General features: G+C 51.4%; 1 protein-coding gene across 3 annotated transcripts in view; it reads right to left on the minus strand.

Moving 5' to 3' along the window:
* Window positions 1-15,194, minus strand: part of LOC116950282 (V-type proton ATPase 116 kDa subunit a 3-like) — a 46,930-nt gene extending 31,736 nt beyond the window's left edge. Inside the window, exons 1-2 of one of the 3 annotated variants that reach the window (XM_032967972.2) lie at window positions 15,033-15,194; window positions 5,798-5,876 (exon numbers count right to left, since the gene is read on the minus strand). In XM_032967972.2, the coding sequence (XP_032823863.1) occupies window positions 5,798-5,876; window positions 15,033-15,035 (82 nt within the window). In that variant the 5' untranslated portion in view covers window positions 15,036-15,194. Of the gene's footprint in view, window positions 1-5,797; window positions 5,877-13,130; window positions 13,980-15,032 lie in introns of those variants that run through there. The other 2 variants (XM_032967971.2, XM_032967970.2) reach the window with 2 other exon arrangements.
* Window positions 15,195-15,975: the final 781 nt, after the last annotated feature.

The raw sequence follows: 15,975 nt of genomic DNA on the forward strand, positions 1-15,975 counted from the left end.
AGAGGCCTGCTGTTCAGCACACCCATGCTGGTGAGAGAGGCTTGCTGTTCAGCAAACCCGTGCTGGTGAGAGGCCTGCTGTTCAGCACACCCGTGCTGGTGAGAGGGGCCTACTGTTCAGCACACCCGTGCTGGTGAGAGGGGCCTGCTGTTCAGCACACCTGTGCTGGTGAGAGGGGCCTGCTGTTCAGCACACCCATGCTGGTGAGAGAGGCCTGCTGTTCAGCACACCCGTGCTGGTGAGAGAGGCCTGCTGTTCAGCACACCCGTGCTGGTGAGAAGATGGCGCCGATGATGGTAGCCTCAGCCGGTCGGTGCGCCCTGTTTTGTCTGTTAATTCAGTGTTTTGCCAAGATTTTCGGAGTTCCCTAACAAGAGACAAACTTTTAAACATCAGGTAAACAACTCCTGTGGATTTATTTCCCACTTTTCTGCTTCCAGCGGGAGAATTAGTGGGCATTCTAGTCAAAGCCGTGCTAGGCTTTGCTCAAGCAGCGAAACGTCGCCCGAGGGGTAAACGGTCGGGGGCTCTAGTACGGCTACGCAGACGCGGGATCCGAACAGTGCTTCCGAGCTTTTTCCTCTCCAACGTACGTTCACTGTGCAACAAAATGGACGAACTTCAGCTACTGATGGTGAAAAACAGAGACTTTCTTTCATCTTCTGTTTTGTGCTTCACAGAGACATGGCTGTGTGATTTGATTCCGGACACTGCGCTACAACTGGCAGGATTCCATCTTGTAAGATCGGATCGTGACATAGCACTCTCCGGCAAGACGAAATGCGGTGGTATTTGTTTTTACATTAACAGTGGCTGGTGTGTAGATGTCACAGTGATTCTGCAACACTGTTCTCCGCTCGTTGAATCATTTTTTATAAACTGTAAACCTTTCTACTCGCCTCGCGAGTTCGCGTCGCTCATTTTGGTCGGAGTTTACTTGCCGCCGGGTCCTCAGGTTAAAGAGGCCCAACGCATGCTCGCCGACCAGATTCTAAGTGTGGAGCGAGCAAATCCAGATTCGCTGGTTATCGCACTTGGCGACTTTAACAAAGGTAAACTCAGCCACGAACTCCCCAAATACATACAATTCATTAAATGCCCTACCAGAGAAGGGAACACTCTGGATCACTGCTACACTACAGTCAGTAAAGCCTACCACGCTGTCCCCCGAGCAGCACTGGGACACTCTGACCATGCCATGGTCCACCTGATTCCTGCATACAGGCAGAAACAAAAGCTCTGTAAACCTGCTGTGAGGACATCTAAACAGTGGACCAGTGAGGCTGTGGAGGATTTGCGGGCGTGCTTGGACTGTACTGACTGGGATATGTTCACAACTGCTACCAATAGTCTGGATGAACTCAGAGGCTGTGACGTCATACATCAGCTTCTGTGAGGATTGCTGTATTCAAACAAGTACTAGGGTGAACTTCAACAATAACAAGCCCTGGTTCTCAGCAAAGCTCAGAAGGTTGAGGTTGGAGGAGGAAGCGTTTAGGAGTGGGGATAGAGACAGATTCAAGGAGTCGAAGAACAGGTTTAGCAAGGCAGTGAGAGAGGCTAAACGACTGTACTCAGAGAGACTAAAACACCAGTTCTCTGCTAACGACGCTGCTTCTGTCTGGAGAGGGCTCAGGCAGATCACCAACTACAAGCCCAGAGCCCCCCACACCATTAACGACTCCTGCCTGGCCAACGACCTGAACGAGTTCTACTGCAGATTTGAAAGACAATTGGACTGTCCTGAACTACCTCTTCCCACCCAAGAGGCCCCATCCCCCACCCCTACTACAGAGACGACTCTCTCCTTTCAGGAGCGAGAAGTTAATAGACTTTTCAAGAGGCAGAACCCACGCAAAGCAGCTGGGCCGGACTCTGTCTCTCCAGCCACCCTCAGGCACTGCGCTTACCAGCTGTCTCCGGTGTTCACCAACATCTTTAACACCTCCCTGGAGACATGCCATGTACCAGCCTGTCTCAAGTCCTCCACCATCATCCCTGTGCCCAAAAAGCTAAGGCCAACAGGACTAAATGATTATAGACCGGTCGCCCTTACATCTGTGGTAATGAAGTATTTTGAGCGCCTGGTCCTGGCACACCTCAAAGCCATCACAGACCCTCTCCTGGACCCCCTTCAGCTTGCCTACAAAGCCAACAGGTCTGTGGACGACGCAGTTAACATGGCCCTCCACTTCACCCTACAGCATCTGGATTCCCCAGCATCCTACGCCAGGATCCTGTTTGTGGACTTCAGCTCTGCCTTCAACACCATCATCCCTGCCCTGCTTCAGGACAAGCTCTTCCAGCTGAACATGCCCAACTCCACCTGCAGGTGGATCACAGACTTCCTGTCTGACAGGAAGCAGTGCGTTAAGCTGGGAACACAAGTCTCTGACTCCAGGTCCATCAGCACCGGAACTCCTCAGGGCTGCGTCCTTTCCCCACTGCTCTTCTCCCTGTACACCAACAGCTGCACCTCCAATCATCTATCCATCAAACTCTTGAAGTTTGCGGACGACACCACCCTCATTGGGCTGATCTCTGGTGGGGATGAGTCTGACTATAGGTGGGAAGCTGACAACCTGGCGACCTGGTGTAGCCAGAACAACTTAGAGCTAAATGCTCTAAAGACAGTTGAGATGGTTGTGGACTTCAGGAAGAATACAGCCCCACTCATCCCCATCACCCTGTGCGACTTCCCAGTCAAAACTGTGGAGTCCTTCCGCTTCCTGGGCACTATTCTCTCCCGGGACCTCAAGTGGGAACTGAACATCAGCTCCCTCACCAAAAGAGCTCAGAGGATATACTTCCTACGGCAGCTGAAGAAATTCAACCTGCCAAAGACAATGATGGTGCACTTCTATACAGCGATCATTGAATCCATCCTCACCTCCTCCATAACCGTCTGGTACGCTGCTGCCACTGCCAAGGACAAGAGCAGACTGCAGCGTATCATCCACACTGCTGAGAAGGTGATTGCCTGCAATCTACCAACCCTCGAGGACCTGCACACCTCGAGTACCATGAGGCCAGCAAGGAAGATTGTGGCCGATTCCTCCCACCCTGGACACTCTCTGTTCCAGCTACTCCCCTCCGGTAGAAGGCTGCGGTCCATCAGGACCAAAACCTCACACCACAAAAACAGTTTCTTCCCAACCGCTGCTGGCCTCTTCAACAAGGCCAAGGGCTTACACTGACTTTAACATTTTATCTACAAAATAACACCTTGCCATATATACACTGTTACCCTATTTGTATTTTTTGTATTTTTAGACTGTATCTTATAGCTACTTTATATTCAATATTTATTCAAAACTTTACATACTTTAGCCCCTTAGTGTTAGTTAGACTTTGTACCTTTAGTATAGTTTAGACTTGTATACCACTTATTTAAGATTCCTATATGTTGAATGTATGCACCTTCCTGCCAAAGTAAATTCCTTGTCTGTGTGAACTTTCATGGCGAATAAAACCCTTTCTGATTCTGCTAAGCCATGGGGTCGTCTCTGGCAAACCGTGGGGTCGTCTCTGGTAACCCGTGGGGTCGTCTCTTTTAACCCGTAGGGTCGTCTCTGGTAAGCCGTGGGGTCGTCTCTGCTAAGCCGTGGGGTCGTCTCTGCTAAGCCGTGGGGTCGTCTCTGCTAAGCCGTGGGGTCGTCTCTGGCAAGCCGTGGGGTCGTCTCTGGTAAGCCGTGGGGTCGTCTCTTTTAACCCGTGGGGTCGTCTCTGGTAACCTGTGGGGTCGTCTCTGGTAACCTGTGGGGTCGTCTCTGGTAAGCCGTGGGGTCGTCTCTGGTAAGCCGTGGGGTCATCTCTTTTAACCCGTGGGGTCGTCTCTGGTAAGCCGTGGGGTCGTCTCTGGTAACCCGTGGGGTCGTCTCTGGCAAGCCGTGGGGTCGTCTCTGGCAACCCGTTGGGTCGTCTCTGGTAACCCGTGGGGTCGTCTCTGGTAACCCGTGGGGTCGTCTCTTTTAACCCGTGGGGTCTTCTCTGGTAACCCGTGGGGTCGTCTCTGGTAAGCCGTGGGGTCGTCTCTGGTAAGCCGTGGGGTCGTCTCTGGTAAGCCGTGGGGTCGTCTCTGGTAAGCCGTGGGGTCGTCTCTGGTAACCCGTGGGGTCGTCTCTTTTAACCCGTGGGGTCTTCTCTGGTAACCCGTGGGGTCGTCTCTGGTAAGCCGTGGGGTCGTCTCTGGTAACCCGTGGGGTCGTCTCTGGCAAGCCGTGGGGTCGTCTCTGGCAAGCCGTGGGGTCGTCTCTGGTAACCCGTGGGGTCGTCTCTGGTAACCCGTGGGGTCGTCTCTGGTAAGCCGTGGGGTCGTCTCTGGTAAGCCGTGGGGTCGTCTCTGCTAAGCCGTGGGGTCGTCTCTTTTAACCCGTGGGGTCGTCTCTGGCAAGCCGTGGGGTCGTCTCTGGTAACCCGTGGGGTCGTCTCTGGTAACCCGTGGGGTCGTCTCTGGTAAGCGGTGGGGTCGTCTCTGGTAAGCAGATCCTCCGCTCACACAGCTCTAAAAAAAATAGGAACTGGACAAACATCTCAAGCAGATGTTAGACAAAAACACGAACATGTTAGATAATTATTTATATTGATTCCAAACCCGTAACATTTTTATTAGCTGTGAATCTTTCACAGTACAGAAGCGAGGCAGACTCAGCCCTGCTTACCTCTTCCCTCATATCTCACTCTCTTCCCCTCCACCCACTCTCCCACCTCTCTCCCTCACTCCCCTACAAAAGCTCTGTCTGTACAGTGGTCACATTTAGACGCTGCACGAACCCTGAGTTATATTTGTATTCATCTGTCGTCGTGAAAATACAGGAAGTGAAATTGGCTGTGGAGAGGAAAAACCCTGAGGGAGCAGATGCTCTGCTCTGCTCTCTCAGCCCTTACATCGGAGACACAGGCCACGCTCGCCCAACGGGTAATGATTGACCGGGCATGTGGGTTCGCTCGCGTGGGTCTAGGGGCAGTGATCTGCGGTGGCACCGAGGCAGCTGTGATAAAAAAACACACTTTTGCGTTTCCTGTTTTCACTCAAACGGCCCGGCACATGGTCGCTGTGGAAACTCTCCATCAGTTCCACAAATCCTATTCCCACCAACCTCTCCACCAAAAAAAAATCCCCCGTGTAGCCATAACAGACTGTTGGGGCAACGGCTGTTAGCGAGCACCAATGAAGGCCAGCACGGCACACGAGGGGGCGAGGTGTGTAAACACCGCACCAGGTACTCATTTTGAGGCCGAGTTGACATAGGGGAGGGCCCAGGACCGGTTCAGATAAGTTACTGGTGTTGGCCATGAGAGGAATCGAACTCAGGTCACCGTATTTATAGCGCAACGTGCTAACCGTGTGACTACCTCTCCATCACTCTCACACAAACACACACAGGTGTGCAGGCCTGCGCCGTCCACTGCTGGATGAAGACCTCCCCCACGCCTTGTCGGTCACAGGGGTTGTTTGAACATACTTCACCATGTTGGTCAGTGCGGATCGGCGAAGGGGAGGGGTTGTCCAGGCCCGGGTGCAGATATCATTCGCAACCGATGTAAGCCGTGGCATATTAATAGCAATAGCAAGGATATCTCGGAAGGAGTTCTGTGATGAACGCTTCCGTGGCCGTTGGGGGGGGGGGGGGGGGGGAAATTGGACAAAAATACAAACGCAGCTCGTGTTGGGGCACAATTTCTTTTTTGCCGGGGGCATGGGGGTCAGCGGCAGAAGGTGCAAAGCCGCTACAACCATCAGTGGATAGACCATGGGTAGTTAATGACGATGCTGCCCCAGCATTCAGCGCCTTACCCAGGGTGTGCTCCATGTCCTCGTAGCGACGGATCTCGCCCACAAAGCGCCGCTGGAACACGTTCACACCGGCGTTCATCTGCTCGCGTTCACGAGACAATGGCGGGAGGAGGTTGAGGGAGGGGAGGGAGAGGTCAGCAGGGAGAGGCTGAGGTCACCAGAGGTAAGGTCAGGGGGTCAGTGGGAAGTTAAGTTGGGCAAGGTGGTTTAAACAATGGAAATAAAGTTGCAGTGTCAAGAAGAAGTCAAACGAGAAATCTTGAAGATGTTAATAATTTACTGGACCGACTCAAGAGATCACTCTCCACTGATGATAGTCGTGGATGGGAATCGAACTCAGGTTGCTGGGTTCATAGCGCTGTCATCAATCATGAACCACTGCTGGATGAGGGCCTCTCTCCATACCGTGTCGGTAATGGGAGTTGTTTGGCCATACTTTACCATGCCGGTCGGTGCGGGTTTTGGCATTAGTCGGAATTCAAACTCAGGTGGCAGGGTTCAGCGGTGAGCAAAGTGCGTTAACCGCTGCTCCGCCACTCTGCCCCCACGTGAACGCTGTGTATACTGCCCGTGCCATTTGTACGCACAATCAAGACACGGATGCCACGTGTGCTAGAGCGCGTGCCCTTCCCGCCATGCCCATCCGGCGTGTGGGATGTTGCGTTTTCCCACGAATTACAGAAGCTTTCAGCTTCACTGGAGCCCTGCAGCGGCTCCGCGGGAGGCTCGCCCACCACTGATCAATCAACCGCTACGTACAACGGCGGTGTGGCTGGCGAAACGCGTTCCGCCATTTGCGGATCCTGAACTCAACCCGCGCCCCCGCCACCCAACACGTTGCAACGATAAGCCGAGTCATTCCACAAAGTGCCAAGGCAGTGCACATTTTGCTGAACCAGTCCACGCCTTCTGGACTGGCTCCACTCCTTAGAACTTCGTAAATGGGCACCACGGTGGCAAGCTGTTATCTCCCTCGCCAGGTATGCAGGAGGTCGTGGCTTTGATCCTAACCCTGACACCTGTATATTTGGAGCTTGCATGTTCTCCCTGTGGTCACGTGGAATTTTCTCCGGGCCCTCCGGTTTTTCCCTCCATATTTAGAAACATGCGTTTAAGAGTATTTGGCTGATATTAATTTACACACATAAGCCACTTCGTTGCGCTATCATTTGTGGCCAGGTCGCTTATGAAAAAGAGCTACATAGCTCAGTGGGCCTTGTCTGGTAAAATAAATAAAAAAGTTTCGTTTAGTTTTTATTTCCTGAATTCGTATATTCGGACTGGCACTGATCGCACCTTGGGTGAGATTTCTGCCTCAACACTCAGGATGTTGGACGCTGGACGTTGCCTTGCGTTACGTTAAAAGTACGAGAGGGGAACTTCACGTTCCGGTCGCGTAGTTTGTGACGATTGCTTCACCGTCGCGTGAATCACAGCTCTTGCCGGTGTCCACTCTTGTGCCACGGTTGGCTACGTACGGTACGACAGAAGTTCAACATAATACTCTTGATTGGCTACCGATTCACGCAACTCTTTGAGGCACGTTAACTTGACAAACCGTGCGACATCGCATGTTGGCCATTACGCTAGTTAAGTAATGCAATTGTGGACCCGCGTTTTCAACCAGCGACGATGGCAACACGCGAGGCTGTGCACATCGAGGGCTCGTGACAAATTCGACAGGGTGGCGCCGCTATCTCTGGGTTCAAAGTAGTGCAATCGTGCTGGGTCAGCCCACCCAGGTCATCAGTGCACTGATCTGAACAACACCCGAGTCTCCTTGATTCATATTTGTTTTGGTTAGGCCGGCCACACACGAGTTAACGGGAAACGTTGATATTCCAGCAGTGAAGGGTAAATAAATATCGGTGTGTGGGCCGTTTGGGATTTAAACACTTTGTGGGGCCAAATGAAATTCGTGGGTCTATTAAGTTTCTAGAAACAAGGAGATAAGTATTCATAAGCAGACACGGGTTCCACTTTGAAAAACATCCAGAAACATTTTGAAAGATTTGCCCCCCTTGGCCAATCGGGGGAAGGGGTGGGGGAGTCAGAGCGTGAATCATCGATCATGTGAATGTGGAAAGCGTTCCAGACAGTGCTTCCTGATGAAGTGTGATGCCAAGTGGAGGAATGTGTGTGTGTACGTATATCTATGTATGTTGAATTTATTTCGCACCATACGTAACCAACCGCACTAATCGGAGGTGCGGGGGGAAGGACAACAAACGACTCTGTACGTGCGTCCATCACAAACAGCATTGCAGCATGGTGTGAAATGATAGGGGGGGGGGGGGATGATTTCGCTGGCTGACTGTTTTATCGCTGGGACTGAACTTTCAGTGCCATCCCCTGGGGGGGGGGGGGGTACATTTAATATTTAAAATTGCCAGTGTTGGGCCTGGTCAGTGTTCCGTGTGGTTGGAGGCTGCTTGGGAATAGCAGGTGCTGTCATCGGGTTGTGACTGGCTGAGAGGCGTGGCCAGGAGATGGAAGCACAGCAACGGATTATTGAATCCATCTGTGCAGAGCTTTGAGTGTCATCCATCCTATCTATGAGTGGTGGATTTTCTCCGGTTTATTCAACACAGAAGACAAACTCTCATTACTGGAATTGGCCAAACATCAGAATGTAGCAGGACTCCTCTTGAAAGGAGTCTTGAGACTCAGTAAGGCTTCCCACGGTAAAATGCACTCCTATTACTGCCAAGATTACAATAAAGGCATTGTCAATGCAATGCGTTCAATTATAATTAATTGAAGATTCTTTGTTAGTGTTACATGAGCCCTACTCATGCCTTACCGGCCATGAGGGTTGTTTGACCATACTTCACCATCCTGGTCAGTGGGAGTTGTTTGACCATACTTCACCACGCTGGTCAGTGGGAGTTGTTTGACCATACTTCACCATGCCGGTCAGTGGGGGTTGTTTGACCCTACTTCACCATCCTGGTCAGTGGGGGTTGTTTGACCATACTTCACCATCCTGGTCAGTGGGCGTTGTTTGACCATACTTCACCATCCTGGTCAGTGGGGGTGGTTTGACCATACTTCACCATCCTGGTCAGTGGGTGGTTTGACCATACTTCACCATCCTAGTCAGTGGGGGTTGTTTGACCATACTTCACCATCCTGGTCAGTGGGAGTTGTTTGACCATACTTCACCATCCTGGTCAGTGAGAGTTGTTTGACCATACTTCACCATCCTGGTCAGTGGGAGTTGATTGACCATACTTCACCATCCTGGTCAGTGGGAGTTGTTTGACCATACTTCACCATGCCGGTCAGTGGGGGTTGTTTGACCATACTTCACCATCCTGGTCAGTGGGGGTTGTTTGACCATACTTCACCATCCTGGTCAGTGGGCGTTGTTTGACCATACTTCACCATCCTGGTCAGTGGGGGTGGTTTGACCATACTTCACCATCCTGGTCAGTGGGTGGTTTGACCATACTTCACCATCCTAGTCAGTGGGGGTTGTTTGACCATACTTCACCATCCTGGTCAGTGGGAGTTGTTTGACCATACTTCACCATCCTGGTCAGTGGGGGTTGTTTGACCATACTTCACCATGCCGGTCTTAGGGGTAGTTTGACCATACTTCACCATCCTGGTCAGTGGGGGTTGTTTGACCATACTTCACCATCCTGGTCAGTGGGAGTTGTTTGACCATACTTCACCATGCCGGTCAGTGGAGTTGGTGAAAGCATTTACATTTTAACCGCCCCCACCCATCTGCCAATATAAGAACTTGCACCTGTGCATGTGTGTGCATGTGTGTGTGTGTACGTGTGTGTGTGTGTGCATGTGTGTGTGCATGTGTGTGTGCATGTGTGTGTGCATGTGCGTGTGTATGTGCGTGTGCATGTGCGTGTGCATGTGTGTGTGCATGTGCGTGTGCATGTGCGTGTGCATGTGCGTGTGCATGTGCGTGTGCATGTGCGTGTGCATGTGCGTGTGGTGGGGAGCGGTAGTGTAGCGGTTAGTGCGCTGCGCTATTAACCTGGCGACCCGGGTTCGATTCCCGCTCACGGCCAACACCAGTGACGATTATCTGAACCGGTCCCGGGCCTCCCCTAGGTCGACTCAGCCTCAAATGAGTACCTGGTGCGGTGTGTAAACATTGCCACTAGGGAGGCAAATGCGGTCGGGCGTGGTGCTGGCCACCCACCCCCTCGTGTACCGTTCCGGCCTTCATAGGTGCTCGCTAACAGCACTTGCCGCTACAGTCTGTTAAGGCTACACGGGGGATCTTTGTGCGTGTGTGTGCATGTGTGTGTGTGCATGTGTGTGTGTGCATGTGTGTGTGTGCATGTGTGTGTGTGTGCGTGCTCGCTAACAGCACTTGCCCCTACAGTCTGTTAAGGCTATACGGGGATCTTTGTGCGTGTGTGTGTGTATGCGCAAGAGGACCGTGGGTGTGTGCACGTGTTTTGGTACACCCGATTACGTGTACACGTCCGTATGAGTGGCGTCACAAAAAGTCAGACCCCCCCCTCAAATATGACGTCACAAAGCTCTGCCCCCCCCCCAAAAATATAAAACATGCTTCAAATCGCTATAAACTATTGTCATTATAGTGCGTATTTAATGTGGCGCTGCACTCTGATGTTGTAGGAGAAAACATTTTTTTAAAAAGTCTATTTAAGTAGAACGTGTTGTCTATATTTATTTAAAGTTGCGCATTTTGATGTGACGTCACATTTCACACATGTCTGACCCCCCCCCCACCCAGGTGCGTGACGTCATTTATGGACGGCCCCTTACGTGTGTGCTTATAAGTGTATGGGTTTGCACGTGTAACCACGTACACTACACATACTTGGGTACACACACGAGGCAGCGGCCCTACGAACCCTTCCGACCTGAGTTCAATTCCCGACCAAGAAAAAAACATCAATGGCAAATATCATAACGATGCCTGGGCTTCCCCTAGGTCGACTCGACCTTAAATGAATACGCATCAGCATTGTATGATACAAAGATGACCATCACCCTCCCCCTCGAGCAGTCCAGGCCTTAATAGGTGCCTGCCAACAGCACTTGCCACAACAAGCTGTGGTGAAACGGCGTATTTTGTGTTTGGTTTGGTCTTGAAGATGCTCACTCAAAACACTTCCCTCAACGGCCCTGGGCTACATGGGGGCGGAGATCTGTCGTCTTCTTTGTGCACTGTGTATCCCCTTGTGTATCTGTTAATTCCCTCCATTTGGGTGTCTGTGTATATATCTGCGGTTCTGTGTTTCCTCTCTCGCTCTTAAATTTAGCTCTTCTGTACCTGATTAAGATTGCTTGTGTTGCAATCGAAACGTCGTATAGTATTAGTATAGTATTGTTATTTTACTGTCTTATTTCTACGTGACTTTACCGAAAAAACCAGAGTGTATCTCCTGCAGTGACGAAAGCACCAACATCTAGTTTAAGAACACACGTTGCCTGCGTGAACACGTGTTTACTAGGGCTGAACGATTTGGGGGACATATCTAATTGCGCATTGTTTTTGACAGATATATGGCGATTTGATTTGCGATTACATTTTGTAAAGTCAAGCTTCAGTTCAATACTAACTGTGGAATAGATTGAGAACATTTGATGGAGCATTACCACGTGATACCATCAGAATATGAACTGCTCTATATATTCTAATGTAAGGATGATAAGTTAAGATATTAATTGCTTCCAACATGTTTTTATTAAAATGTTTGAATTTAAATAGAACAATTGTTAAGTGAAATAAAGTTATAATAATAAAAAAATAAAACAATTCCAATGAGAAAGTAATAGGACTTTAAAATCACAAAAAAATCGCAGCCTTTGCGATTTACTAATCGCATTATTTCAAATTGCGATTTCGATTTGAAATCGATTCATAGTTCAGCCCTAGTGTGTACGAGTTGCCTGTGTGTACACGTTGTGTATGTGAGCACGTGTGTACGCGTTGCCTGTGTGTACACGTTGTGTATGTGAGCACGTGTGTACGCGTTGTCTGTGTGTACACGTTGTGTATGTGAGCACGTGTGTACGCGTTGTCTGTGTGTACACGTTGTGTATGCGAGCACGTGTGTACGCGTTGCCTGTGTACACGTTATGTATGTGAGCACGTGTGTACGCGTTGCCTGTGTGTACACGTTATGTATTTGAGCACGTGTGTACGCGTTGCCTGTGTGTACACGTTGTGTATGTGAGCACGTGTGTACGCATTGCCTGTGTGTACACGTTGTGTATGCGAGCACGTGTGTACGCGTTGTCTGTGTGTACACGTTGTGTATGTGAGCACGTGTGTACGCGTTGTGTGAGCACGTGTGTACACAGGAACGTGAGAGTACCGTACATTACATTCGCGTATGTCTCCGCGTGTTTGCGTACAAGTGTCTAGTGTACACTCGTACTGTACACACGTGTTTACACTGTATACACGTGTGTGTGTGGGGAGCGGTAGTGTAGCGATCCGAGTCAGATTCCCGCTCACGCCCAACATCAGCGACGATTATCTGAACCGGTCCTGGGCCTCCCTTATATCGACTCAGCCTCAAATGAGTACCTGGAGCTGTGTGTAAACATCGTTCTTGGGAGACAAAGGCGGCCGGGTGTGGTCTGGACAGTGGACACCCACCTGTGAAGGCTGGCATGGCAACATGCCAGCCTTCACAGGTGCCACACGCAAACAGCTCTTGCCGAACTCATAACACGTGGCTCTGTCTCGTGACCCCCTCTTGCCAGCGAGCCTTCCACACTGCACATGATAGCCTCAAGGTGCACCTAGCCTGGCACAAGCGCCACGGGCGAAGTCACCGACACTTAGTGGCGTGTGTGTGTGGGGAGCGGTGCTGTAGCGGTTAGCGCTACGCTGCCCTATGAACCCGGCGACCCGGGTTCCATTCCCGCTCATGGCCAACACCGGTGACGATTATCTGAACCGGTCCTGGGCCTCCCCTAGGTCGACTCAGCCTCAAATGAGTACCTGGTGCGATGTGCAGTAAACATCGCGACTGGGGAGACAAAGGCGGCCGTGCGTGTTGTTGACTGCCCACCGCCTCGTGTGCCGTGCCGGCCTTCATAGGTGCTGCTACTCGCTAAGGGCTAGCCCTTACAGTCTGTTACAGGCTATAGGGGGTCTTTGTCTTTGTATCCGGGTGTGTCTGTACACGTGTGTGTCTGTACGAGTGTGTGTCTGTACGAGTGTGTGTCTGTACGAGTGTGTGTCTGTACGAGTGTGTGTCTGTACGAGTGTGTGTCTGTACGAGTGTGTGTCTGTACGAGTGTGTGTCTGTACGAGTGTGTGTGTGTGTGTACACGTGTGTGTGTGTGTGCACACGTGTGTGTGTGTACTCACGTCTCTGAACTCGCAGAGGCCGCGTTCTCCGAGCTCGCTCACGCACGCGAAGGCGGACGCGCTGGGCAGGAAGATGTGCATGAGGCTCATACTCTCGCTGCGGAATAACGCGCCCATGGTGGTAGCCTTCTGTCCCAGAGACCCCTCTCAAACAACCCCAAGATCCCCTCTCAAACAACCACAAGATCCCCTCTCAAACAACCCCAAGATCCCCTCTCAAACAACCACAAGATCCCCTCTCAAACAACCCCAAGATCCCCTCTCAAACAACCCCAAGATCCCCTCTCAAACAACCCCAAGATCCCCTCTCAAACAACCCCAAGATCCCCTCTCAAACAACCCCAAGATCCCCTCTCAAACAACCACAAGATCCCCTCTCAAACAACCCCAAGATCCCCTCTCAAACAACCACAAGATCCCCTCTCAAACAGCCCCAAGATCCCCTCTCAAACAACCACAAGATCCCCTCTCAAACAACCCTAAGAGATCCCCTCTCAAACAACCCCAAGATCCCCTCTCAAACAACCCCAAGATCCCCTCTCAAACAACCCCAAGATCCCCTCTCAAACAACCACAAGATCCCCTCTCAAACAGCCCCAAGATCCCCTCTCAAACAACCACAAGATCCCCTCTCAAACAACCCTAAGAGATCCCCTCTCAAACAACCCCAAGATCCCCTCTCAAACAACCCCAAGATCCCCTCTCAAACAACCCCAAGATCCCCTCTCAAACAACCACAAGATCCCCTCTCAAACAACCCTAAGAGATCCCCTCTCAAACAACCCCAAGATCCCCTCTCAAACAACCCTAAGAGATCCCCTCTCAAACAACCCCAAGATCCCCTCTCAAACAACCCCAAGATCCCCTCTCAAACAACAAGATACCCTCTCAAACAACCCTAAGAGATCCCCTCTCAAACAACCCTAAGAGATCCCCTCTCAAACAACCCCAAGATCCCCTCTCAAACAACCCCCAGATCCCCTCTCAAACAACCCCAAGATCCCCTCTCAAACAACCCTAAGAGATCCCCTCTCAAACAACCCCAAGATCCCGCTCTCCCTACTACTCAACTCTTCAGCCCTTCCCCGGACCCCCTCCGACTGCCTGACCGCTTCGCTGTGCCCGGGACCCCCTGGACGCCGCCCGTGTGATGCTCAACGCCGACTCAGCAGAGCCCCTTGGTGGCCCTCTCTGGACAACCTCTCACCCTTTAACCCACGCCCCGGGAAATTCCACAGCGCCGATCGAGCCTCCTCCTCCTCCTCTTGTCCGGCTTCACAATGAATGAACCCCCCGCCCCGACACCGCAGCAACAGCAGCAGCTGTTGCTGTTGTTGTTTTGTTTGACTTGAGAATGTAATTAAACCCCGTTGGTGGATGGAGGCGGGGGGCACGATGGGGCTGGCTCCGTCTTCTTGTCCCTCTGTCCGGTGGACAGCAAGCCAGCGTGCCGTCACGCCAACAGCAGTCTACCAAACTACAGTCTACTAAACCACAGTCTACTAAACTACAGTCTACTAAACTACAGTCTACTAAACTACAGTCTACTAAACTACAGTCTACTAAACTACAGTCTACTAAACTACAGTGCTCTATATCATCTCCCCGCAAGAAATGTGGCCGAGGGCCGAGACGAGGTGCGGAGACGAGGTGTCGATGCCGCTCTCTGCGGGAGATCGCGGCCGCGGTGCTCAGACGATGCCGTCTTGGAGACGACGACGACGATGGTGGTGGTGATGGTGGTGACGATGGTGGTGGTGGTGATGATGGTGATGGTGGTAGTGGCAGCCGGCGGCTTATGGCGACAGGGCGGGCGGGTAACTCTCGTGGACTCTGCGCTGCTTCCTCCTCCTCCTACTCATCACCATCACCATCAACCAGCCCCCTCCTACTACTACTCACCATCAACCAGCCCCCTCCTCCTCATCACCACCACCATCAAGCAGCCCCCTCCTACTCCTCTTCCCCATCACGTGCCGCCCATCTCGCAGCCACGACACGCGTGTGCGTACGGGGGCCGTATTCTCGCGACTAGGACGCGCACTCTCTTCACCCCTCGTGTATAACGCAAAACGTTGGGGGTGGGGAGTGGTGCGCGTGTGTGCGTCTTGTACGAGGCCTCAAGGTGCACATGGCCTGGCACAAGCGTCGTGGTGACGTCACCGCCACTTAGTGGCGAATGGCGGTTGTTGTTGTTGTCTTGTATGATCTAATGTGCAACGTCTTCACGACAAGGGGACGCGTGTTTGCTGTGCGTCTTACTTCCCCCAGTCGTGCTCTAATCCAGAGTATACGGTAGCCGAGAGCGCACGTGGGTGCCCGCAGAGGGCGCTCCACTCGCGCGCACGGAATCTTGATTGAGAGTGGAAGAATCCGATGAGCTATAAAGCTCTTTTTAAAATAATAGATGTCCAGTTGGCTGCGGGTCAGAGGTACATCAACACACAATACAAAATCCGATAGGAGTGCAAAGTATAGGAAAGCTAAGCAAGTCACTAAAAATATATAAATTACAATAAGTACAAATTACATAACAGGGTGGTCCACATGTCTTGTGACCCCCCCTTTCATTATCTAAAACCTAATATTTGCGAAGGAAAGCAATAATTGGGCGTCACAATACATGTGGACCACCCTGTAAATTCATTCCTGCCGATGTTTCAACACCAAATGCAAACTTTGACCAGGGTCGAGCGGATGTCGCCGGCTAGTTGAGTCCGACCCTCGACTCACACGAGATAAGTTCAATCGCACAATGTTCCTGTGTGTACACGTTGCGCTTTCAGAATAGGCTCCAATATATTAATTATTAATACCCTACCAACATTTTGGCTGAATATAGTCC

Source organism: Petromyzon marinus, chromosome 38 (genome assembly GCF_048934315.1).
Source record: "Petromyzon marinus isolate PM22_M1 ecotype Great Lakes invasive population chromosome 38, UKy_Petmar_22M1.pri1.0, whole genome shotgun sequence".
Taxonomy (NCBI): Eukaryota; Metazoa; Chordata; class Hyperoartia; order Petromyzontiformes; family Petromyzontidae; genus Petromyzon; species Petromyzon marinus.